At 41.1% G+C, this 27,123-nt stretch overlaps 1 protein-coding gene across 1 annotated transcript in view; it reads left to right on the top strand.

Annotated features, from left to right (window-relative positions):
- Nucleotides 1–26,800, top strand: part of SLC35D1 (solute carrier family 35 member D1) — a 53,586-nt gene extending 26,786 nt beyond the window's left edge. Inside the window, exons 11-12 of the mRNA XM_082686415.1 lie at nt 2,559–2,641; nt 21,551–26,800. Of these exons, the coding sequence (XP_082542541.1) occupies nt 2,559–2,641; nt 21,551–21,659 (192 nt within the window). The 3' untranslated portion in view covers nt 21,660–26,800. The remainder of the gene's footprint in view (nt 1–2,558; nt 2,642–21,550) is intronic.
- Nucleotides 26,801–27,123: the final 323 nt, after the last annotated feature.

Genomic DNA, 27,123 nt, shown 5'->3' with positions numbered 1-27,123 from the left:
ACTTTTAAAAGCTGTGTCTGACATTTCCAGTGATGTCATTTCCTCCTGATCCATTTTATTTGAGGGAGGCTCATTTGTCTTCAGCCAGGGGAGCCAAGTTGACTTGAATATAGAGCTGAAGTTAGTAGCTTGATGCTTGAGGCCTCTTTATCTGACTTTGTGCTTCTAGTGCTTTAAGATCCAAGAGGCCACAGCATGCCTGATTTCCAAATGAATTAGCAGGGTAGGCTTGCCTTCTAAAAAAAGGTAAGACAGAGAGAGATAGGTCTGTGATCCTTTGGGAAATAGAATGCCTGCCCTCGGGACTTCCTTTCAGATTTCCCCATTTGTCAATAGTGAGGGAAGGGATTGAAAAGTTTTTACTGCCTTGCTATGTTTCCCTTTGCACCCCCATCAGTGGTGTCCACCTGCCCTCACTTTAAAAACTAGATTTGGGTTAAAATTTCAGGTCTGTGACTTCAAATCATGGAATTGGAGTGTTTGGTGTAAATAGAATTAGCTGTGTGAATTCCCATGAAGGCTAGAGGCGGTTAATCTACATTCAGGCCTGGGCTTGCTAAAACAGGTTTAGCCCCTCAAATTAGCTCTCCACTCTGTTTTGGTTTTGTGAAGTCAAGGCTTCAAGAGCAAAGTGAATGAATGGCTTGCCTCTTCAGAATAAGAAGAGCAAGAACATGAAAGATGGGCCAGTTGTTACCATGTTTTTTCCAAAAAGGATACTGCCCAAAGGCCAGTATTTAATTTTAATAACCTATTTATTTAGGATTTCATAGGGTACTTTCTTTGTATTTAGGAGCATGGGGTACAAATATAATCATGGTCAGATTAACAGAAAGTTCAGTACTTTTCTTTTGATATATCCTCCTCCCCATGCAGCCCTCTGGATTTATTCTGTCCAAAGGGATCAATGTTACTTCCAAACCCTAGAGAGAGGGGGAAAAATCGGTTTGTCTGATTAGTTTACAGCTGCTCTTGCTTCTCACTGTCTCGTGGCATTGCTGTTGAAGGCTGTCTGACGTCTTCAGACAGATGGGAGTACGCTGATGCTCTTGCCGGTTCAGAGTCTCGTGGTCCACGGTGCAGCTTCTTTCATTAGCCTCCCAGATACAACCCTTTTAGCTCAGTCATTGTTCCCCAAGGGGCTGTCACTGGTTCTTGTTTCTCTGAAGCATGGTGGGAAAATTACTGAGGATACTTAATTACAAATGGCAATTCCTAGGCCCACCTCTTATACACTAAATCAGAATCTCAAGTAGAGCCTGGAAATCATCATTTCTAATAAGGTATATTAACGTTTGAGAATCACAGTCTGAATTTTGAGGTACTAGTATGGTCTCTTCTGTGCTTGCTGGTAGGTTCTGCTCAGGGCATCACTGTCTTTTCCTGACTGATTTGAACGGCAGGATTTGGGCTGTCAGTCTTCTCCCTTTCTGTAGTTCCTGGGCACTTCATGGAAATGAACCTGCCATCTCTGCATCTCTGTGCTCTGAACTGATCCACACGTTTTCCCAAGTTACCTACTAGTCTTGTTTACTGTCGCATGGTATTTAATTTTGCCTTTTCCCCTCAAAATAATAAGAAAATCTGTTCCGTGGTAACTTGCTGTCTCCATCCTTAGACCTAGAAGAGGCTGACATAATTCCAAATGCTCTCTCAGAGGGCACGCCCATTATAAAAATAATTCTGAAGTTTCTTTTTGGCTTTTCAGCCACACTGTGGCACTTTACTTCTGCTTCGTAGACCTGATCTAGGCGAGCCCAGGTTCTAAAAATGTTTGTGACATTTACCATTTCTGTCAGCTGTCATAGCGGAGAGGGAGGTGGTGTCTTTGAATGTGAAAAGCGAGGAGGTTAGGGAAGACTTGACTAGTAACTTGAACTTTGGGAAAGTTTATTTCACCTCTGTGACCTGAAGATAAATAAAAGGGAGCTAGATAAGCAGATGTTTACACCTAGGAGTTTAAGGGAGTGAGGAGAAATAATTTTAAGTATGGGAATTTGAGATGACTTTTCATGTTTTTTTTTTTTTTTAAGAATACAAAGAAGAATGTCTCTAAAAACAGTGTTCATGTTGGTAAACTCCCTGTCATCCCTTTTTTCCTTTCTAAAAAAGAGGTAAAGATGTTGATATGTGAGGTTTTTCTTCTTCACTTTCGCCTCAAAAGTCAATGGTTACTTTGGTGGGAGGAAGATGCCTTCTTGTCTAAGACTGCTAAACATGCATTAGTGCTTTCCACCCCTACAGACAGCAGTGTTTCTCTGTTTAGATTTACAATGTCAGCCCATACCGCAGGACACGGGGAGTTGATAATCTGGTGATAATTCTTGATGAAAGCATTTAGCTTTTGGAGGGCTAGATTGAGAAGAGGTTAATGTCCTTTCTTATTTCTTATTTCCTACTACACTCATTATAGGATTGGTGGGTTTTTGTTATTGTCTGTTTATTTGATTTTGTATTTTAAGGATAGGTATTTGGGCCATTCTGTGGATGAGTTAATATGAACATTGAAAAATCTCAGTTAAACCTGTGTTACAGCATATTGCCATTTTTCTTTGTAGAATATATTAATAACTTATATTGGAATGGTCTTTGGTGGAGATTATATTTTCACATGGACAAACTTCATTGGCTTAAATATCAGGTAAGTAAAAATATTTAAATGTAACCACTTTGACAAGTGGGATTTGGATACATAAATAGTGTCATAGTAGGGGGCTATTTAATTGAAAATTTGTTCTTTTATTAAACAATTATTGAACACCTACAGTATACTGTATTTTTAATGTCTTCACATAATGCTTTTTAAGAAATGGGGATAAGATGGTTCCGTATTTATGCACAGTATTTAGAGAATCTTTTCTGGAAGTTAAACCCTTTCTACTTACTCGCCTTCAAAGACAGTCTTTTACTTATTATGCTAGATGGCAGGACACTGTTCTCGGGTAAATTCAGGGCTAAAGAAGAGCAGCTCTATTAGAATTGCTGTATATGTGCCTGACCCTGGACATATCACTGGATTGCTTTAGTCCAGACTTCATCAGTGATGAGGGTAACTTGCATGAAAGATCCTTATTAGTTCCAGAATTAATTTCATGGCTTTAAATGCTGTATGTATGCTTAAAAATTCTCAGATTTGTTTTTGGGCCAGAACCCTGTCTTGAACTCCAGTTGTTTATCTTTCCTGAGCTTCAATTTTCTTACGTGTTGGGAATGAAGATATCCATATCTCTTTAGAGTTGTTAGCATGAAATAATGTAATATAAAGTACCCAATTCACTGTTTGACATCTGTGCTGAGTAAATATCAGTTTCTTTCATTAATATTTGTGAGAAAGGGCCAGGATATAAGGAACAACCTGGTGGAACAGTTTTGACTTTGGATTCATTGACTTTGACTCCATTTCATTCACTTCTAAAAATTTGGATTAAAGAAGCACTGTGGCATCATATAGACCTGACTCAGAGGTGCTTTGGTTTTCTCTTTGTTCCCTTCAAATAAATAACCTGTAAGGTTATTTGGCTTGTAAAGCCAAAATGAAGTATAATTTTCTGTTTGCATTTTCAGATCTCTGCAGTTCAAATCTCTCATAAAGTAACAAAGTTCTTACAGAAGCCTTAGGTATCTTTTTTCACATTGCAGGCTATTTAAAAAACTTTTAAAGTGTATGATATGTTGCAATGTTATGAAGTATGTCAGTCTAACATAATTAAATCCAACATCTTGAAAATTCTTCCAGTAGAATTTCTTTTTGCATCAGGTAGTGCATTTTAGTTCTGGTTGAACAGTCTCGTTTTGCTAGCAATGTTACTTGATAGTGGTAATTATGATTATGACTGTCATTGGTGCTCTGTCCCTAGGTAGTATTTTTAACAATTTCTAATTGCTTTCACATTTTATTGTAATAAATTTTACATATCTTGTCATTTTAATCTCTCTTATTACAAGGCTGAGGAGAATAATTGACGTACTTAATCAGCCAAATTAGTTGCAGAGTTGGGATTAAAATCCAGGTGAATTTCTTTTTGAATACTGTTTCCATTACAGCATGCTTTTCAATGTTTTAGAGAAAAGTATATATTAACTAATTTTTTTTTTACTTTCTTTAAAATGAAAATTATGGTTTTATTATTTATATTTTTTACTTCTTTTACTCATTAGTAAGCAGACTCACAGGTTGTGGACGTTCCTTTTTTTTTTTTTAATGTAAAAACCAAATGTAAAGTGGCTGTCATATTTCACTTTGGAAATGGTGTCAATGCATTTTTGGCTGACTGCATGTTGAAGGAGATCAGTAATTAAACCGTATTCTTAAAAGAATCTATGATGAGGGGCGCCTACGTTTGCTTAGTTAAGCATCTGGCTTTTTTTTTTTTTTTTGTAAAGATTTTATCTATTTATTTGACAGAGATCACAAGTAGTCAGAGAGGCAGGCAGGGAGAGAGGGACAAGCAGGCTCCCTGAGGAGCAGAGAGCCCGATGCAGGGCTCGATCCCAGGACCCCAAGATCATGACCTGAGCCGAAGACAGAGGCTTTAACCCCCTGAGACACCCAGGCGCCCCAAGCATCTGACTTTTGATCTCAGCTCAGGTCTTGATCTCAGGGTCGTGAGTGTGGGCCCCATGCTGGGCTCCACCTTGGATGTGGAGCCTACTTAAAAAAAAAAAAAAAAAAAAAGATTCTGTGATTAGACCCAGATACATCTAGCTTCCTTCCACCCTGCCTAGATTCCTTGTTTTGTTTTGTTTTTTAAGGATTTTATTATTTACTTATTTGAGAGAGAGAAAGAATGAGAGAGGGAGTATGCATGAGAGGAGAGAGGTGAACAGGAGAAGCAGACTCCCCACCAAGCAGTGAGCACGCCAGAGGACTTGACCCCAGGACTCCAGGACCATGACCTGAGCCGAAGGCAGCCGCCCAACCAACTGAGCCACCCAGGTGCCCTCTTTGTTGTTTTAAGAAAAGTTTAAGTAGCCCTCTCTCAGGGCGCCTGGGTGGCTCAGTGGGTTGAGCCTCTGCCTTCAGCTCATATCATGATCTCAGGGTCCCGGGATCAGGCCTCGCATCGGGCTCTTTGTTTGGTGGGGAGTCTGCTTCCCCCTCTCTCTCAGCCTGCCTTTCTGCCTACTTGTGATCTGTCTCTGTGTCAAATAAATAAAATCTTAAAAAAAAAAAAAAAAGTAGCCCTCTCTCTGTTGTGATTCAAGTGCAAGAAGCAGGAGGTTTGTACTGAGCTACTCAGACTTCATCCACATTGATTCTGTGATTTAGGCAGCTTTTTTTTTTTTTTTTTCCTCAGTAGGGCTCTGCTGAGAGCCTGGCTGTCTTCAAGTCTTCTAAATGCCTTTTTCCAGTAGCCACTTAGTGAGTGCTCACCCCAGCCCAAAAGGGCAACAACCAAGAGTAGGAAATGATTAGCAAATGGTGGTGACAAGGGCCTGCTTCTGTACTTCCATCAGTTGGTGGACTTGGCCTTGCCTTTGGCCTAAGTAATGTAACTTTTCCAGATAATGATATCATCATCCTTTAACTTCCCAGGCTAGAATTCCTAGAATCTCTGAGACTCATCTTCATCTGTGATTCTTTTTTTCCTTCCATTAAAAAAAAAAGAAAAAAAATATGGTTTAAGTACAGTCAGATTCACCCCCTTTCATGTAAAGTTCTGTGAGTTTTGACAGATGCCTACAGTCATGTAACTACCACCACCACATTCATGATGTAAAACAATTGTATTGGGGCACCTGGGTGGCTTAGTGGGTTAAGCCTCTGCCTTTGGCACAGGTCATGATCCTTGGGGTCCTGGGATCGAGTCCCGCATTGGGCTCTCTGCTCAGCAGGGAGCCTGCTTCCCCCTCTCTCTCTGCCTGCCTCTCTGTCTACTTGTGATTTCTGTCTGTCAAATGAATAAATAAAATTAAAAAAAAAAAGGCGTTTGGGTAGTTTCTAGTTTTTAGCTGTTTTATATTAGCTGTTAAAAAACTTGCTTAAAAGTTTGTGAACATAAGTGTTCTTTTTTTTTAGTTTTTTATTTTTTATAAACATATATTTTTATCCCCAGGGGTAGAGGTCTGTGAATCGCCAGGTTTACACACTTTACAGCACTCACCAAAGCACATACCCTCCCCAGTGTCCATAACCCCACCCCCTTCTCCCAACCCCCCTCCCCCCAGCAACCCTCAGTTTGTTATGTGAGATTAAGAGTCACTTATGGTTTGTCTCCCTCCCAATCCCATCTTGTTTCATTGATTCTTCTCCTACCCACTTAAGCCCCCATGTTGCATCACCACTTCCTCTTATCAGGGAGATCATATGATAGTTGTCTTTCTCCGCTTGACTTATTTCGCTAAGCATGATATGCTCTAGTTCCATCCATGTTGTTGCAAATGGCAAGATTTCATTTCTTTTGATGGCTGCATAGTATCCATTGTGTATATATACCACATCTTCTTGATCCATTCATCTGTTGATGGACATCTAGGTTCTTTCCATAGTTTGGCTATTGTGGACATTACTGCTATAAACATTCGGGTGCACGTACCCCTTCGGATCACTACGTTTATATCTTTAGGGTAAATAACCAGTAGTGCAATTGCTGGGTCATAGGGCAGTTCTGTTTTCAACATTTTGAGGAACCTCCATGCTGTTTTCCAGAGTGGTTGCACCAGCTTGCATTCCCACCAACAGTGTAGGAGGGTTCCCCTTTCTCCGCATCCTCGCCAGCATCTGTCATTTCGTGACTTGTTGATTTTAGCCATTCTGACTGGTGTGAGGTGATATCTCATTGTGGTTTTGATTTGTATTTCCCTGATGCCGAGTGATATGGAGCACTTTTTCATGTGTCTGTTGGCCATCTGGATGTCTTCTTTGCAGAAATGTCTGTTCATGTCCTCTGCCCATTTCTTGATTGGATTATTTGTTCTTTGGGTGTTGAGTTTGCTAAGTTCTTTATAGATTTTGGACACTAGTCCTTTATCTGATATGTCGTTTGCAAATATCTTCTCCCATTCTGTCAGTTGTCTTTTGATTTTGTTAAATGTTTCCTTTGCTATGCAAAAGCTTTTGATCTTGATGAAATCCCAATAGTTCATTTTCGCCCTTGCTTCCCTTGTCTTTGGCGATGTTCCTAGGAAGATGTTGCTTCGGCTGAGGTCGAAGAGGTTGCTGCCTGTGTTCTCCTCAAGGATTTTGATGGATTCCTTTCTCACATTGAGGTCCTTCATCCATTTTGAGTCTATTTTTATGTGTGGTGTAAGGAAATGATCCAATTTCATTTTTCTGCATGTGGCTATCCAATTTTCCCAACACCATTTATTAAAGAGGCTGTCTTTTTTCTATTGGACATTCTTTCCTGCTTTGTCGAAGATTAGTAGACCATAGAGTTGAGGGTCTATTTCTGGGCTCTCTATTCTGTTCAATTGATCTATGTGTCTGTTTTTGTGCCAGTACCATGCTGTCTTGATGATGACAGCTTTCTTTTTTTTTTTTTTTTTTAAGATTTTATTTATTTATTTGACAGAGAGAAATCACAAGTAGATGGAGAGGCAGGCAGAGAGAGAGAGAGAGAAGCAGGCTCCCTGTGGTTGAGCTCTCTGCTGAGCAGAGAACCCGATGCGGGACTCGATCCCAGGACCCCGAGATCATGACCTGAGCCGAAGGCAGCGGCTTAACCCACTGAGCCACCCAGGCGCCCCAATGATGATGACAGCTTTCTAATAGAGCTTGAAGTCCGGAATTGTGATGCCACCAACTTTAGCTTTCTTTTTCAATATCCCTTTGGCTATTCGAGGTCTTTTCTGGTTCCATATAAATTTTAGAATTATTTGTTCCATTTCTTTGAAAAAGATGGATGGTACTTTGATAGGAATTGCATTAAATATGTAGATTGCTTTAGGTAGCATAGACATTTTCACAATATTTATTCTTCCAATCCAGGAGCATGGAACATTTTTCCATTTCTTTGTATCTTCCTCAATTTCTTTCATGAGTACTTTATAGTTTTCTGAGTATAGATTCTTTGCCTCTTTGGTTAGGTTTATTCCTAGGTATCTTGTGGTTTTGGGTGCAATTGTAAATGGGATTGACTCCTTAATTTCTCTTTCTTCTGTCTTGATGTTGGTGTAGAGAAATGCAACTGATTTCTGGGCATTGATTTTATATCCTGACACTTTACTGAATTCCTGTATAAGTTCTAGCAGTTTTAGAGTGGAGTCTTTTGGGTTTTCCACATATAGTATCATATCATCTGTGAAGAGTGATAATTTGACTTCTTCTTTGCCGATTTGGATGCCTTTAATTTCTTTTTGTTGTCTGATTGCTGAGGCTAGGACTTCTAGTACTATGTTGAATAGCAGTGGTGATAATGGACATCCCTGCTGTGTTCCTGACCTTAGGGGAAAAGCTTTCAGTTTTTTCCATTGAGAATGATATTTGTAGTGGGTTTTTCATAGATGGCTTTGATGATATTGAAGTATGTGCCCTCTATCCCTACACTTTGAAGAGTTTTGATCAGGAAGGAATGCTGTACTTTGTCAAATGCTTTTTCAGCATCTATTGAGAGTATCATATGGTTCTTGTTCTTTTATTGATGTGTTGTATCACATTGACTGATTTGCGGATGTTGAACCAACCTTGCAGCCCTGGAATAAATCCCACTTGGTCGTGGTGAATAATCTTTTTAATGTACTGTTGAATCCTATTGGCTAGTATTTTGTTGAGTATTTTCGCATCTGTGTTCATCAAGGATATCGGTCTATAGCTCTCTTTTTTGGTGGGATCCTTGTCTGGTTTTGGGATCAAGGTGATGCTGGCCTTATAAAATGAGTTTGGAAGTTTTCCTTCCATTTCTATTTTTTGGAACAGTTTCAGGAGAATAGGAATGAGTTCTTCTTTAAATGTTTGGTAGAATTCCCCCGGGAAGCCATCTGGCCCTGGGCTTTTGTTTGTTTGGAGATTTTTAATGACTGTTTAAGTCTCCTTACTGGTTATGGGTCTGTTCAGGCTTTCTATTTCTTCCTGGTTCAGTTGTGGTAGTTTATATGTTTCTAGGAATGCATCCATTTCTTCCAGATTGTCCAATTTGTTGGCGTAGAGTTGCTCATAGTATGTTCTTATAATAGTTTGTATTTCTTTGGTGTTAGTTGTGATCTCTCCTCTTTCATTCATGATTTTATTTATTTGTGTCCTTTCTCTTTTCTTTTTGATATGTCGGGCCAGGGGTTTATCAATTTTATTAATTCTTTCAAAGAACCAACTCCTAGTTTCGTTGATTTGTTCTATTGTTTTTTTGGTTTCTATTTTATTGATTTCTGCTCTGATCTTTGATTTCTCTTTTACTGCTGGGCTTAGGGTTTCTTTATTGTTCTTTCTCCAGCTCTTTTAGGTGTAGGGTTAGGTTGTGTAACTGAGACCTTTCTTGTTCCTTGAGAAAGGCTTGTACCGCTATATATTTTCCTCTCAGGACTGCCTTTGTTGTGTCCCACAGATTTTGAACCGTTGTATTTTCATTATCATTTGTTTCCATGATTTTTTTCAATTCTTCTTTAATTTCCCAGTTGACCCATTCATTCTTTAGAAGGATGCTGTTTAGTCTCCATGTATTTGGGTTCTTTCCAAACTTCCTCTTGTGGTTGAGTTCTAGCTTCAGAGCATTGTGGTCTGAAAATATGCAGGGAATGATCCCAATCTTTTGATACCGGTTGAGTCCTTATTTAGGACTGAGGATGTGATCTGTTCTGGAGAATGTTCCCATGTGCACAGAGAAGAATGTGTATTCTGTTGCTTTGGGATGAAATATTCTGAATATATCTGTGATGTCCATCTGGTCTAGTGTGTCATTTAAGGCCTTTATTTCCTTGTTGATCTTTTGCTTGGATGATCTATTTATTTCAGTGAGGGGAGTGTTAAAGTCCCTTACTATTATTGTATTATTGTTGATGTGTTTCTTTGATTTTGTTATTAATAGGTTTATATAGCTGGCTGCTCCCACATTGGGGGCATAGATATTTAAAATTGTTAGATCTTCTTGTTGGACAGACCCTTTGAGTATGATATAGTGTCCTTCCTCATCTCTTATTATAGTCTTTGGCTTAAAATTTAATTGATCTGATATAAGGATTGCCACTCCTGCTTTCTTCTGATGTCCATTAGCATGGTAAATTCTTTTCCATCCCCTCACTTTAAATCTGGAGGTGTCTTCAGGCTTAAAATGAGTTTCTTGGAGGCAACATATACATGGGTTTTGTTTTTTTATCCATTCTGATACCCTGTGTCTTTTGATTGGGGCATTTAGCCCATTAACATTCAGGGTAACTATTGAGAAATATGAATTTAGTGCCATTGTATTGCCTGTAAGGTGACTGTTACTGTATATGGTGTCTGTTCCTTTCTGATCTACCACTTGTAGGCTCTTTCTTTGCTTAGAGGACCCCTTTCAATATTTCCTGTAGACCTGGTTTGGTGTTTGCAAATTCTTTCAGTTGTTGTTTGTCCTGGAAGCTTTTAATCTCTTTCTATTTTCAATGATAGCCTAGCTGGATATAGTATTCTTGGCTGCGTGTTTTCTCGTTTAGTGTTCTGAAAATATCATGCCAGTTCTTTCTGGCCTGCAAGGTCTCTGTGGATAAGTCAGCTGCCAATCTAATATTTTTACCATTGTACGTTACAGACTTCTTTTCCTGGGCTGCTTTCAGGATTTTCTCGTTGTCACTAAGACTTGTAAATTTTACTATTAGGTGACAGGGTGTGGGCCTATTCTTACTGATTTTGAGGGGCATTCTCTGAACCTCCTGAATTTTGATGCTCGTTCCCTTTGCCATATTGGGAAAATTCTCCCCAATAATTCTCTCCAGTATACCTTCTGCTCCCCTCTCTCTTTCTTCTTCTTCTGGAATCCCAATTATTCTATTGTTGTTTCATCTTATGGTGTCACTTATCTCTTGAATTCTCCCCTCGTGGTCCAGTAGCTGTTTGTCCCTCTTTTGCTCAGCTTCTTTATTCGCTGTCATTTGCTCTTCTATATCGCTAATTCTTTCTTCTGCCTCATTTATCCTAGCAGTGAGAGCCTCTTTTGATTGCACTCATTAATAGCTTTTTTGACTTCAACTTGGTTAGATTTTAATTCTTTTATTTCTCCAGAAAGGGCTTTTATATCTCCCGAGAGGGTTTCTCTAATATCTTCCATGCCTTTTTAGAGCCTGGCTAGAACCTTGAGAATTGTCATTCTGAACTCTAGATCTGACATATTACCAATGTCTGTATTGATTAGGTCCCTAGCCTTCGGTACTGCCTCTTGTTCTTTTTTTTTGTGGTGAATTTTTCCGCCTTGTCATTTTGTCCAGATAAGAGTATATGAATGAGCAAGTAAAATACTAAAAGGGTGGCAACAACCCCAGGAAAATATGCTTTAACCAAATCAGAAGAGATCCCAAATCGTGAGGGGGAGAAAGGGGATAAAAAGAGGTTCAGAAAGAAAGAAAGAAAAAAAAAGAAAGAAAAGAATTAAAGAAAACAAATAAAAGTATAAAAAAGAAAAATATATATAATAAACTAGTTAAAAAACATTAAAAAAGAAAAGGATAAAAGTTAAAAAAAATTTAGCAGAAGAAGAGAAAAAAATGAAAAAGAAAATAATTAAATTAACTGCAAGACTAAAAAATCACAGGAAGAAAGCTGTGAGTTTCGTGCTTTGCTTTCTCCTCCTCTGGAATTCTGCTGCTCTCCTTGGTATTGAAACCGCACTCCTTGGTAGGTGAACTTGGTCTTGGCTGGATTTCTTGTTGATCTTCTGGGGGAGGGGCCTGGTGTAGTGATTCTCAAGTGTCTTTGCCCCAGGCGGAATTGTACCACCCTTACCAGGGGCTGAGTAATCGGCTTGGCTTTGCTTTCAGGAGCTTTTGTTCCCTGAGTGCTTTCCGTAGAGTTCCGGAGGACGGGAATACAAATGGCAGCCTCCTGGTCTCCGGCCCGGAGGAGCTGAGAGCCTGGGGCCCCACTCCTCAGTGCGCCCTCAGAGAATAGCGCCCAGTAACTCCCATCTGCCTGAACTCCGGTTGAGCTCTGAGCTCACCGAGCCTGCGACCGGTTCAAGTAACCCCTAGCTGTGATCTTACTGTCGCCTCTGTCTCTGTAGCCTGCTTCCTTTTTCCAATACCCGCAAGCTCTGCAACACCCCCGATCCTTCTGTCACCCTGCGGTACCTGAGGCCACGCTGACCCCGTGTGGGCTTCGCCCCGGTTTAGCCTCTGGAGCGATGTCCCTCAGGGGAACAGACTTTTAAATGTCCTGATTTTGTGCTCCATTGCTCCGCCGCTTGCCGGGAGCCAGCCCCTCCACCGGGGGTCTATCTTCCCGTCGCTTTGGATTCACTTCTCTGCCGGTCCTACCTTTCAGAAAGTGGTTGTTTTTCTGTTTCCAGAATTGCTGTTCTTCTTCGATCTGCCGATGGATTTGCAGGTGTTTGCAATCTTTAGATAAGCTATCTAGTTGATCTCCTGCTAGCTGAAGTAGTTTCAGCCTGCTACTTCTCCACCATCTTGACTCCGAACATAAGTTTTCGTTTCACTTGGGTAAATACCTAGAAGTGGAACTCCTAGGTTGTCTGGTAAATGTATGTTTAAATTCATAAGAAATTGCCAAACTATTTTCAAGAAATGTCTGTACCATTTTGCATATCCCTCAGCCTCATATGATTCTATGAGTGGTTGCTCTACATCCCAGCAATTGGTATTGTCAGTTTTTGTTTTTTAAATTCTAGACATTCTAGACATTCTAATAGAATGAGATAGTGGTATCTCATTATAGTTTTTTTTTTTAAGATTTATTTGAGAGAAAGAGTGGTTGGGGGGACAGAGGGAGAGGGACAGAAAGACTTAGGCAGATTCTGTGCTGAATGTGGAGCTCTACACAGGGCTTGAACTCATGACCGTGAGATCACTTCCTGAGTCATGGGACACTTAACTGACTGCGCCACCCAAGCACCCCTTACTGTGGTTTTAATTTTAATTTCCTAATGATTCATGATGTTGAACATCTTTACACATGCTTATTTGCCATCTGTATATATTCTTTGGTAGAAAGTCTGTTCAAGTATGTTGCCCAATTTTTAAAAAATTGGGTTATTTGGGTTTTGGTTTTTTTTTGGAAAATTTTATTTTATTTTTTAAGATTTTATTTATTAGAGAGACACACAACCAGAGAGGGAGCACAGGACGGGGAGTGAGAGGGAAAAGCAGGTTTCCTGCCTAAAAGGGAGCCCGCTATAGGGCTTGATCCCAGGACCCTGGGATCATGACTTGAGCTGAATGAAGGCAGATGCTTAATGACTGAGCCACCCAGGCACCCCTGGAAGATTTTATTTTTAAGTAAGCTCTACACCCAGCCTGAGGCTTGAACTTTTTACTCTGAGATCAAGAATCACATGCTCTACGGAGCTAGCCAAGCACCCGCTGTTTTTTTAAATTTTGTTTTGCTTTCTTAAGTTTTGAGAGTTCCTTATTTATTGTGGATGCAAGTCCTTTTTTAGCTATATTATTTACAAGTATTATTTCCCAGTCTGTAGCTTGTCTTGTCATTTTCTTAATACTCTCTTTTGAAGAGCACAACTTTTAAGACTTCTTTATCAGTTTTTCCTCTTTGAGTTGTGCTTCAGTGTAAACCAGATTATAAAGATTGTCTCTCATGTGTTCCTTTAGACATTTTATAGTTTTATTTTACAATTAGGTATATAGTCCATTTTTAGATTAATTTTTATATAGTCTAAAATTGGGATAAAAAGTTCTTTTTATATTGTGTGTATTTAATATAGATATCCAGTTGTTCTAGAACCTTTTAATGAGAATGCTCTTCTTTCTCTGTTGAATTGCCTAATTCTTTGTAACACTCTTTGGAAGTTTTTTTTTATTATCACTATTTTATAGTGGAGGTTTATGAGGAGGTTGAGCCTAGAGAAAGGCTAAGTAAGTTGAGTGCTTTCTGAAGTTATGCATTGAGCGTGTGTTTGTATGCCAGGCATTATGTTCTAGGGGGACATGGTGCATTCATTCCCTCCTAGATCTGCTGATGTCACACAATTAGTAAGTCATGTCACAAGGATTTTAACACAAATGGGTTGGACTCCAGAATCCAAGTTCTCATTCCTTAATGTACCCTCATTTAGCAAATGACTGAATAATTACATTGTAGCCTCGTAAACTGTTTATGTATCCATCACCATTTTAGATTCTTGGCTAGTGAAGGCAGAAATCACTTGTCTAATTTATAGTTGTGCCAGTATTTATCAGCCCCTGACCCATACTAAGCATTCAATTGGTAATAGTATCAAAATACTAACCAGTTTCTTTTTTTTTTTAAATTCTATTTGTCAGAGAGCGAGCACAAGCAAGGGGAGCTGCAGGCAGAGATAGAAGCAGGCTCCCTGCTCAGAGCCCAATGTAGGACTCGATCCCAGGACCTTGGGATTATGATCTGAGCTGAAGGGAGACGCTTAACCGATTGAGCCTCCCAGATGTCCCTTAACCAATAGTTTTTATGTGAACTTGTACTGGGCATTGTGCTGAGTACTCCATACTTAATCTCTGTAACAGCCCTGTGAGATAGATCCTGTGACTATTCCATTTCACAGGCTGAAAAGCTTGTACCATAGTACCCAGCTGGAAAGTATTCCATCCATGATTTGCCTTCCAGGTTTTCATTCTTAACCACAGTCTAGTAAATAGTGCGTAGATGAATGGATTAATTTTATTTTCATAATCCCTTCATGATACAGCATCATACTGGTTACATACCTTTAAGGCAGGCTCCTTTAGGGCCACAAAACTCATTTTACTATAGCTTCTGAGGCCTCACGACAGTCTACACAGTCTCTGGAATGGGACATGGTGTAGCTTAGAGTAGTTTCAGAGCTGATTCCTGAGGCCTTTGGTCTAGCTAACTCTGCTCAGCACCATTCCTTCATTTAGGACTCCTTAGCCTCTTAGATGAGTTGCTTCTGGTTTTCAGACTGTTTCTCCTCCTGCCTAATTCCATCTTAGTAGATTTTGTTCTGGTTCCAGACTTCTCCTGAAGGTCATCAGCTTTTCCTTTGCTTAGTGATTCTCTCATTTGGAGAAAGAGAAGGACATGTTTTGTGCTACCAGTTAGTTGCTGCTGATGTAATCTCCACTAGGCTATTTATAGAATTATGTAACTGGCAGCTATCTCACTTGAGTAACTTCGAATAGGATCTAGGGAGGTTGGCTAGCTGTTGGTTATATCATAATTCCTGACAGAAGATCACCAAAATGGAAATGGCAAAAAATCTGTGTTCTGTTGCAGGACTGCCACGAGCTATTTATAATTCACCTTTTGCAGCCTCAGCTTTTTTTTGCTCTCAGTTTTTGAGCTCGGGTTGTCTATCCTAATTCTGCCACTAAACTTCTCTCTTTCACCTGTGGGAGTCCTGTAGAAACTGTGCCCCATGCTCAGGGGGTCTGGAGTTATTTTGCAGGAGACTTATGACATTGGAAGGAACTTCCTCCTGGTATGGAAGATACATAAAATATGCTGTCCTTTTAGTTTTGAGGGGAGTCCTCCACCCACATCCTAAATTTTTTAAAGAGGCAGAAAAGCAAAAGAAGTACAGATGTAGGGTAAGAAATGGTAGATGGGCTGAAGTAGTTTGGATTCAGCCCCAAGTTGAGGAACAGTATCAGAGATGTCGAGAAAACAAAACAAAACAAAACAAAAAGCTTTTTGTGAATATGGAAAAGAATCTCCCTTTCCAAAAAACCAACACTAAACAATAAGACTAGGTAGAAAACAAGTTCTAGGCTTATATTCTTTTTTGTTTTCCTGTAACTTTTCTCTAGTGCTGTTTTTAAAACAACAACAAACCTATCTAACTGTCTGGGGCCTCCCCAGAATTCTGATCTTAGAGCGTTTGCCTGATTCATTCATATCAGTTAATAAGGCAAATGATACCCTTTTCACGGTCTGTGAGTTCCAAACAACATCACAACAGGATTTGGGAGCCTTTTATTTGTTTCTAAATTTATTCCTCGGCAAATTCCTAAAACTCTTAGGCAGATGGAATGGTTCACGTCCTGGCCAGACATCGGTGACTAAGGCACTTCTATTTATAATGTGCACGGACCAGCACTTACCCTGGTGTGGAAAGGTGCAAATACCTTTGTGGGAAGGCAGTGGATAGGGAGTCAGTGTTTGCCGAGTACCTAGGTGGTGATGCTGTCTTTCCACGCCGTCTCATCTAGTTGTCTCTGGTTCACAGCACAGTGAAATGGAGACTCCAGTAAAGTCAGTTGTCCAAGGGCACACAGCTGCCCCAGTGAGAAGCAGAACTGAGATTCTAACCCTGAGTGACTAGAAAAATATGCCCGGTGATTTAGCCATTTGAGGCCATGTGGGTAAGGTATCAAATGGCCTGCCCTTTGTTTTCAATAGTTCCCAGAGCCTCTTTGCTTACCTCCTGCTTACCACTGATTGGTCTCTATTCTCCTGTCTCCTTTGGTAGGCAGAGTAAGAATCAGAATTCTTGAACCCAGTCTGTGCCTATGTTAAAGTGATGACTTAGTGTATACAAAGCCATAGACTAATTCTGTTCAGGGAATTTGTAATTTAGCTGGGAAGATTCATTTATTCATAAACAAATATGTGGTTGATACCTGCTAAACTTTGTTTTAGGCCCTGGGGATAGAGCTGCTATCAAAACCCTTGCTCTTCATGGAGTTTTCCTTCTAGTAGAGGAGACCAAAACATGAATGGAGATAAATGAGTGAAATATTTGCTGGTAATCGGTGTTAGCTGTGATGATAAATGCAGAAAAATAAAGCAAGGAAGGGGATTAGAGAATATTGCAGGGGGCGGGGATACTTGTAAATACCTATAAAATGGAGGGAATGAACCACATGGATTTCTGGAGGGAAGAGCAAGTGAAAAGAGCCTGAAGTGGGAGTGTAGCCTGGTGAGTTCCGGGCATAAGTGAGGCCAGTCTGGTGGGAGTAGCACGGATGAGATGAGATGGGGCCATACGTGTCATGGGGTGGGGTGACAGATTGGGGGCTGCTTTTAAGAGAGGGGAAGATGGGAGGTTTTGTATAAAGGAGTGACATGATCTGATTTAGTTTTAACAGGACTCCTTTGCCCACAGTTGAGATAAAGTGCAAGGAGGAGGGAAGGAGTGAAGCTTGTTAACAGTAATGGCTTTGATGCATGTAGGAATCATAAAACACTTATAACATTAGGAATGTGTGTGGCCTTAATAACAGCAATGATGAGGTACTTCCCTACATTCTCTTGAGACCTTTCCATAGCTGTCATCACACAAGTGTCACAAAGTAGCTGTCCAGACTGGTACCTGTCATCAGGCTGTGGTAGTGTGCTTGGGAAGCTGCATAGAGGAAAGGCTCCTTCGGGGCAGCCTTGAGCAGTAGGTAGGATTTGAGGAGGCAGAAAACAGAAGGGGCTTATTCCAGTCATTGAGTACTGCATGAGCAAAAGCACGGAGCCAGCCGTGCAGATGTTGGATGAGAGACTGGGGATGGGCAGCAGGTACTCCGGGATGGCTGGAGTAGGGGACCTCACAAGGGTGGTGTAGACCTGCCCCCAAGTGTGAGGTGCCTCGAGTGTCTCCTAACCCGGGAATGAGGAATACTCGGCTAGACACTGTGCGAGTTACTGCTCAACTGCAGGTCATAGAGGTGAGGTCAAAGCTTGTTCACTCAGTACAAGTAAGGCCTCTTTGGATGACCAAAGACAAGAGGCCTTATTACACCTAGGACTCCTGGATTTTCTGGGTGAACAGAAAATGAAGATAAAGAAAAGCCGCAGTTGGCAAAACCTGTTACTTCTGTTTGCTTTTTGGCAGTATTAGCTCCTGGTGTGCCTTGGCATTTCAACTTTGACTTTGACTGATGTTTACTGTATGCTAATTAGCTTTTCGAAATGATCTATTGTCCATTATATAATTTAGTATAGAATTTGAATTCTAAAATTAACACATAATTTTATTTAGCCTCTTGTTATGTAAATAAATTATATAATTTACTTTGCCCTTAATCAGTCCTCTAAGAGTGGTATTCTAATCGCCATTTCCCAAATGGGTTCATTTCACAGAGCTGAGGCTCTAAGAGGGTAAGTAACTTGTCCCCCATCATAGAGCTTTGTGAATGTCCAGGTCAGCAGTCAATCCTGTTCACCTCTGTGCCTCTCTCTGTTCAGATTGGAAAGCTTTGGAAGGTTATATATACAAAGGTAACACAGCTCTGCTTTCTTTGGCTGGTGAGAAAGAGGAAAGAAGGCTCCCAGCAGCTGCTGTGTGGGGTGTCAAGATAGGGTATAGGAAGGATGTAGCCAGAGGTACAGTTGATGTTACACGGCAGAATTACTGTATGTTAGGAAATAGCAGTAAAAGTCACACTGCCCTGGATCACAGGTTTTGGTATAGATTGACATGTTTTACATATGAAATACAGAAGGCAGAGTCCAGTCTGAGAGGCAGAGCTGCCTGGCTAGACATGAGCAGACATGTCAGCTATGAGAGGAGATGGAGACAGCCTGCATCTTAGACTTCTGCTCCCTGACCATGGAGTTGCCATATCGAAGGCATTTAAGCATCTGTTTGTAGAACGGATATCTAAGTGAGGCTGGTAAATAGGTCCGTGGCTATGGATCTAGGAGAGGTAGGTTGTGTCTGCCTGGCCTGGGAAGATGAGATGAGGTCAGAGCGGGTGGAGTGGCCCAGTCTTGCAGTATTCTAACTGAAGCCTGGTCTCTCTCTCCTGTTCAGCTCCCGGCTATGTCTCTCACAGGTTCAGTGAATTCAGAGATGGTAGTACCGTGATCTGAGTATTAGGCACGGGGAAAATTGCTTGAGATTTAAAAAAAAAATGAGTATATAGGATGGTCAAATATATAAATAACAAGTCCAGAGTATCAGAAGCCATTATCTTTAATGTGAACATTTACAGAACCAATAGATGGAGAAGTTTTTTGTTTGAATCTGTAGAAGATCCAAATTCCCAGCCATTTGGTATTGATGCATAAAGATTCATATGGGGCACCTTGGTGGCTCAGTGGGTTAAAGACTCTGCCTTCAGCTCCAGTCATGGTCCCAGAGTCCTGGGATCGAGCCCCGCATCGGGCTCTTTGCTCGGCAGGGAGCCTGCTTCCTCCTTTCTCTCTGCCTGCCTCTCTGCCTACTTGTGATCTCTGTCAAATAAATAAATAAAATCTTAAAAAAAAAAAAAAAGATTCATATAGACCCCCCACCCCCAATTTGGGCTTTTCCCTTTCTTTTCTCCACCCTCCTCTTCCCCCTCCTTGAAGTTTGCTCACATGCCCAAAGCTGCTATGAAGCAATTTAGATTCCTTTCCAAAGAATTCATTCCCCACTGCTCGGCTCACAGGATCCTTGTGGATGGATACTAGTTCTCTTCAGACCATTTGGAAATGACCATTTCTGAAAATGTGCATATTTGATAATGATAAAGTCAGGAATAAAGATGAGGTGAAAAATCTTTTATTATTGCCTCATGTTGGAATGTGTAAGGATTTGAAAAGTCTGTGCCCTTTCTCCAGAGTTTAGAATAGGAGTCTCTGTGTTTTGGTTTTGCTCTGGTTGTTCAAACAGCTTTGTAGCAACAGTGTACCCTCCTCTTGAATCAGGTCAAGTCTCCCTATGATACCACCCTACCTTTGTTAATGGTGTATCCCCTCTAGTCTGAATAGCGGGGCTGACAGGGAAGGGCGGGGAAGGAATATATATTTCCTGATTGTTTTACCATGTGCCAGGATCAAGGCCTGGGTTCTTTATGTATATGATCTTATTTATAGAGAGTATTATTCTTATTAATACAGAAATAGAATCTCAGAGAAATTAACAAGGGGCACAGAGCTAGTAGTATATTCAAGACCTAACTCCACAAAGTCCATGTTTTTTCATTACACCAAGTATGCTAGGGATGTAGGGTACAGGGTCATCTTAAGGATGAGGCTTAGAAGAACTTCCAGGGTATTCTTTGTCTTCTTCAATCCTCCACGGCTCTATTATTTCTCTCCAAGTGAAATCAGCTTAATATAAAGATCAGAGAATGTCTTGACAGGAAAAATAAAGAAACCGTTGTTATGTTTGAGGTTGTTGTGGAAGGAGGACCCTTGAGGAAAGAATGAAAGGAAGAAAGGAGCAGTCCTACTTTGTGGGGAGGGGAGCGCAGGGTTGGAGGCAAAGGGGACTTTGTCCTGTAGATGTACATGTGAATCTCAAAGAATGTTGAGCTTCTGTCATTTCCCACTGAGTAGGGAGCCCCAGGTGGGACGTCCCATCTCCAGAACCTGGGATCACGACCCGGCAGACACTCAGCTGACTGAGCCACGCAGGTGCCCCGAGAATAGAACCAATTTCAAAGAAGTTCATGAGTCAAGTGGTCATGCAAAAGGTGGGGAGCCAAATCCTGGACAGGAACATCTGAAAGCAGAAGTGGGGCCAAGATGCCACCTGGAGATCCAAGAGAGTCAAAGGTGTCAGGCTTAGCAGAGGAGTCTCTAGTGTCTCTATGAGCTCCCCCAGTTTACTTTCCGTTGGTGACTGGGGCAGGGGGCTGTGTATCCCAAGTGGATTTGAGGTCACTACAGAGAATTGACAAGTGTAATCGCTGTCCCTCACGCATGCCTTCCCTCCGGGTGGTCAGTGGGGTGGATAAGTGAGGGGTACCAGAAAGCAGCTCAGAGGCAGAGGGCTCAGATGAGAGGTTCTGCACTGTGAACTTGATTCTAGTCAGAGAGAAACTAGCTCTATGAATCTCCCAGGGTCTGCATGTTTACTTACTAATTGGGATGTTTTTTATCCTTAAAAATTACATTTCTTTGTCTTGAATGATTATTTTTGAAAATACAGAAAATAGAAATTAAAAAATCACCTATGATCTCACCATCTAGATGTAAAAACTATAAATGTTCTTGTGTTGTCTCTAGACTTCATTCTGATGCCTATTAGTGTATGTGTGTACTTAAATAATGGGATTAGACAGTATTTCATGTTTTGTGAGATTATTTTTCCACTTAAGATGTCATTCCTATTTTTGTTTTATATTATTTTATGAAATACATCATATTCTATTGTATGTATTTATGTAATTCTCTCTTGGGACATTTATCCTTTACCTAATTTTCTGCTATTATAAATTTTGTGGCAGACACTTTCTTGGTAAGTCTATGAAGAGGTATACAATTCTTCCATGAAGTAGATTGCTCAGTCAAAGGAGAAGCAGAATCCTAAGGTCTTTTTTTTTTTTTTTACTTCAACAAATGGTATTTCAGAAGGGTGGTATAAAATTGGCACTCCTGCCAGCAGGTACGTGGAAACACTTATTTCCTCAAAGCATCGGCAGCAGGGCGTGATACAATGGTGAGGGAGCATCTCTTGTTCGGTAGCTGAAAACACTGTATGTTTTAATTTTACATGCTGTTGGTTTATGAAGGTAACTCCAGCCCTCAACACTAGTCCCCCATACCTTCACCATTCCTTCCTTCTTTCCTCCCTGATGGTGGTTTTCTGTTTTGCAGCATTGCAGGGAGCCTGGTGTATTCCTACATCACTTTCTCTGAAGAGCAGCTGAGCAAACAGTCAGAGGCCAGTAACAAGCTGGACATTAAGGGGAAAGGAGCAGTATGACCAGAGGATTGCTTCAATGACGTAGGCCCAAGTTTTTGATCAACTGAAAACACTGGCAATTCGTACACAGACACTGAGGTGTCTTGATTATGGAGAAAATAACCATTCCTTTGCACTTGTACAATCTGAGGATTGATTGCTGCCTTTTAAAATTTTATGAGAGAAACTTATAATTGACTCTATTTTAAATATGCCGTTGGAAATAATTTATATCAAACTGGAAAATGTACCGGACTTTTTAATTTATTTCTTTTATGTCGACAGTGAAACATCGTTGTTTTGAAAATATTGTTCCGTAGTTTGAAATCCAGGTGTCCCTTAGAGCTGCATTTACATAGTGCCCCAGCTGGAGCCTCAGTTGGATGGCTGCGGCACAGAGAGGCAGGTTAGCCTGCCTTCTGCTAGAAATGCAGCCAAGTATCTGCAATTTCTCCTTCTTGACTTTTGTTTCTTAACAATTGCATTTCCTTCGTAAGGGTAGTAGTATCACTGCATTTGCTTAAGATGACAGCTTTGGCACTAAAAAATCATGTGGCTTTGAAGTTGTATGGGTTTCCACGTTGGCTTCCCTGAGGACTCCTGGGACAGGCACAGTGCATTCCTTGAAGTTATGCTATATTCCCTCTTTGTTGTGTAGGATGGCGATAATGAAGGGATGGAGAAAGTAGGCCCTTTTCTCATTTATTCATCTGTAGGATTCATTGATTCAACTCAAAGGTACCGGGTATATAATATGTACCTGGCATTATGCTAAGTGCTGGGGGTACAGGGATGTTTTTGGAGGTAGCTGAATGATCTTACTCCTGTTATTGTGACTGAGGGTTAAGAGAGGAGACTTAACTTTACAATCCATTCAGGAGATGCTGTGACCCTGAACAAGCCACAGGAACTCTTTCAGCGCTTAGCTACTGCGAGTCTGTGAATGCGCTTAGAAGCACCCGCCCCTGTCTGCCCCACAATGGTGAAACCAGAAGCTACGACAGGTAGATGACATGCATGTGAAGAGCTGCATTTTATTTATTTAAACAGTTGTTTCATTCTAATTTTTTTTTTTAAAGTGAACTCTGTGCCCGATTTGGAGCTTGAACTCCTGACCCCAAGATCAAGAGTCATATGAAGAGCTGCATTTTGGAAACCATGCAGCCCAGCCCTTCTTCTCTGAGGGAGAATGGCCGGCCCGTAAGGTGGCCCCCATCTCTTTGCTGTGCTTCCCTCTTCTGGGTTTGGTTGCTATTCTTTTCACTCCTCTTTGAATTGCTGCAGCTAGGTCTTCCATTCCTGAGTGTGCTGGTTTGAGGGCAGGCCTGCTGAGATGTCTCCGTGTTGTCCAGGCATAGTCTCTGTGTGGCAGTCCCCACTTAGAGTTTACACGGCAGGAGCATATCGGTCTCCTCAGGTACTGTCACCTACAGCCCCTACCCCTTGGGCGTGGCAGCTTCTCACAAGACTTCTGCTGCATCTTGGGAGAGCAGCTGTGAATAGGCGGTGCCTGCGCTGTCTCTGTGGATGGGAAGGGGCTTCCCTCACACACAGCTCTGTGAGCCGGCTCAGAGACATCCACTGACTTTGGGTCTGAGTGTTTGCACAGGCCGGTTGTGCAGTCAGTGCAGAAGAGGCTGGGTACTTTTGCACTGGTCCGCACTAACTTCTCTTTCACTGGGTTTGGAATCCACAGGGCTCTACTGATCCAAACAATTAGTATTTTGGTGGCTTACTTAACAGGAGGCCTGGAAGGTTTTGATTTCTTTTTATTTTTAAAAAATGGAGGTCATTTTCATATCCATGTGTTTCCTGTATTTGGATTTGTCTTTAGTAAAGCCAGACCAGTGGTATTGGGTCCCTAGAATTAGCCCCATGGCCAACTTCCAAGCTAAAAGCTCCCAAGGCTCCCTTTTTTCAGGGTTATCTGATCTGAGAAAATTTGCGGGGGTGGGGGGTACACAGGATATTTTCTTATTGTAAGATGGTTTTTCTGGTCTCTGTTTTACCAAAACAAGACAAGACTCCCAGGAAGTAGGTGACTTGTTAAGAAGTAAAAATTCATGTTTCTTCTGTTATACCATGCTGCCATTGATAAACTTTCCTTTTCCTCTGAGAGTGAGGAAATGAAGATGCTGGGTTAGCTTGAGATCTTCAAAGGAGGCAAGTGCTTGGTTGAATTTGGACTCAGAGAGGATAGGCTTTGCAGAGAGAGGACAGTGATGCCAGAGCTTCTGTCTCATTTCCAGGCTGGCCTCAGTTGCTATAAACTCTGGCTGTGAATGTTGCCTGCCCCTGCCTGGTTTTGCCTGGATAAGGTGGAAAGGCATTGTGAGAGTTAATTTTAGTGATTCTGTTCCTTCTATTGAGGCACATGGAGGGAACTTTGACTTTAGAGATAATTTGTGTTGTAGAATTTCTTGTCATGGAAGGCCTTTGGATGTGTCTAGAGCTGTTAGGCTAGTACCCCAGGAGGGGTCGAACTGCTTCTTGGGGGTCAGGTTCTTGAAGATCTGTCATCTCTCTAGGTTTGAGAAAATAGTGTCTCATTACAGCCTCACTGAATGCGCATGACCTTGGCATCCCCTCCTACCCCCCCAGCCCGTGCTGAACTTGCTGACTGCCCAGAAACAGCAGAGAGAGTTTCATCTTCTGCCTTGTCCAGGTTCTGCTTCCTAGATGCCCCCCTTTGACTTCCACCAACATGTCAAGATAAGGGAAAGCAGCCTGGGGAAGTTAGGACTGAAGAGACTGGCCAACTGTTTTTGGAGTTTTTCAATTATATGCAGGCTTGGTTTTAATGAACTAGAGGTTTACCTGGTGCTCTGACATGGCCCAGAATGTCTGGATTTTGCCCCAAGGTTGATATTTTACAAGGCAAAGATTCTGTGAACTACTAACTACCTCCTGGGGGAAAGAGAGGCAGCTTTATAGTTAAACCCTTCATTTGCCCTTGGAGACAGATAAGCTGTGGTGCAAATTTTGAAAACGAAATTCTGACTAGTGGCTCCTCTTCTTGAGTTAACGAAAACCAAAGTCCTCTTTGGCCATCCTGCTTTTTAGTCTGTGCCAGATTGATTCAGAGAACCCTGGCTGACCAGACTGTTCATTGTCAGCGTGTCAGGTGATTTGTAATTGCTTCATATGGGTGTTGATTTTATAAGTCAGTCATTGCTAGGCTCCAACTTGCAAGTTGGTTTAAAAAAACACGTATCTGCAAGTTTTCTGTAGTCCTATTGTATCAAGAATCCATGGAAAGTTCGGGTCAGTAACACTGAAATGTGTTTTTCACGGAAAGACTAGCAGAGTTTCATATTTGACTGGTTTGGAATAGTGCTTTAGTATTTTGGACCTATTTTTGTTATTGTGGTCTTATTGGTGAACAGAGATTTATTGAGCATCTTTTTTATGCCAGAGCCTTATGGTAAGCTCTGGGGAAACCACCGTAAATAGGACAGTTCTTGTTCTCAAAGAATGTATAATTCTTTAGCCAGGTGCATATTAAGAGGAAGAGGGTAAAAGGAGTCAGCTGTTTGTAAAGAAGAGCAGTTGGCAGTTACCACAGATTACGGTGTCCCATCCACCCATAGAGCCAAAGCGTTTTCTTCATCTAAAAGGACTTTTTCAACACCTGCTACTCTTCTAGTTCTGAGAGAAGTGTCCAGCGGTTAGAATCTGTGACTAGTCTGGCTTCCTCTCCCTCTATGTCACATATTCTTTCTTCCCCATAACTATGTAGTCCAGAGGTCCCCCCTTCTCCGTTTCCCTTCCCTCGGTTTCAGTTATCTGTGGTCAACCGAGGTCTGGAAGCAGATGATCCTCCTGACATAAGGTCAGAAGGTCAGTAGTAGCTTAATGCTATGTCACAATGTCTGCGTCATTCACCCGGCTCCATCTCATCACGTGGACATTTTATCATCTCACGTCATCACGGGGTGAGGGGAATACAGTTCAATAAGACACTTTGAGAGACTCCACGCTCATGTAACTTTTATGACACCATAATTTTTCTATTTTATTATTGTTAATCCCTTACTGTGCCTAATTTATAAATTAAACTTTATCATGTACATCTAGGAAAAAGCATGTATAGGGTTCAGTACTCTCTGTGGCTTCAGGCATCCACTAGGGATCTTGGAACATATCCCCTGTGAATAAAGGGGGACACTTAATGTATCGGCTCCTCCTCTGAATAAGGCTGTAATTGATGGGAAAACAGTAATAGTCACAATAAATGATAACGGATGTGAAACTATTCAGCACGATGCTTCATACATATGAGGCGCCCAGCAAGTGTCATTATGTCATGACATCATGGGGAGACCGTAGGCAAACTAGGTCGTTCATCTCTGCTCCTTAAACGCTGGAGGCCTGGGCAGTGGGTATATGTCTTGAAAAACTTGATCCTGCACTTTGTTGCCTCTGGAGTGTTTAAATAACAGGTTCTTTTTTTTTTTTTTTTTAAAGTACCTACTGGATACAATTGTGGCCCTTATGTGATGCAGGTCATTCCACCTATTTTTTTTTAAAAAAAGAACAAAGTTGCTTTTCTTTTGGTGGTGAATTTCAAAAGAAAAAATGATTTCTGTCTTCACCTCAGAATGGTGATGCTGGTTACGCTTTCCCAGTTTGTCTCCTTAAAGTGTAGCTCCTTTACAGGCTCCACAGGCCAGACATTCCTTCTTCCCTTTTCCGAGTGAAACACAGTGGCTCTGCGCTCTGTCTGAGTCGGTGCAGCTCTCTGTGGTTGGGGTTTGGGAGCCTCTGGCGCCAGGACTGTGTTCTGAACTGGTCTGCTAGGTCTTGCGTGAGGGCGCCACTTCGTGACGGTAAGAAGAGACACTCACTGGTGGGTTTTTTTAAACTTTCTTTTTGAATTACTTTTTAAAAAGAAATTTACTGGTTAGATTTATTAACTCACAAAAATGTTTTTAGAGATTATTTTGTTCATAAATATTTCTTTCTCATGCCGATCAACTGATTTTTGTCTACAAATGTTGGCTTATCACAGTATTTTTCACTACAGATCCTATTTACGAAATGACCATTTTAGTGTTTTAAAAGGTACTAAGGATTGAGATATGTAAATCAGGTGACATAAACATGAAAATTATGTGCCTAAATATTTTTGTAAAGGTGTCAAATAAATACTTTTTCCTGAACACATGTATTAACATTCCTTTCTAAGAGCATGCAAGGAGCTAGAAATCTGCCCACATCTAAGAGGATGGCATCCAGGTGACTGAAGCCTTGTTATACTGTTTGTCATCGTGAAACTGTGATTTATGAGAGAAATTTGTATCTGGCCTTCGTCCCTGTTCCTGGCACGCAGTTCCTAAAACTCTTGTGCTTTATAACAAAAGATGTTCCTATAGCACTAAAATTTTTGTTCTGAGTTGTTGAAAGTTGAAACAGTTCCGTAGCCATAAAGATGAAATGGGAGTTTTTTGTTATTCATAATGAGTCTCTTTCAACCAACTGCACC

Source organism: Mustela nivalis, assembly GCF_964662115.1.
Source record: "Mustela nivalis genome assembly, chromosome: 10".
Taxonomy (NCBI): Eukaryota; Metazoa; Chordata; class Mammalia; order Carnivora; family Mustelidae; genus Mustela; species Mustela nivalis.
Note: the sequence above shows the minus strand (reverse complement) of the source record. Positions and strands in the feature narration are given on the sequence as shown.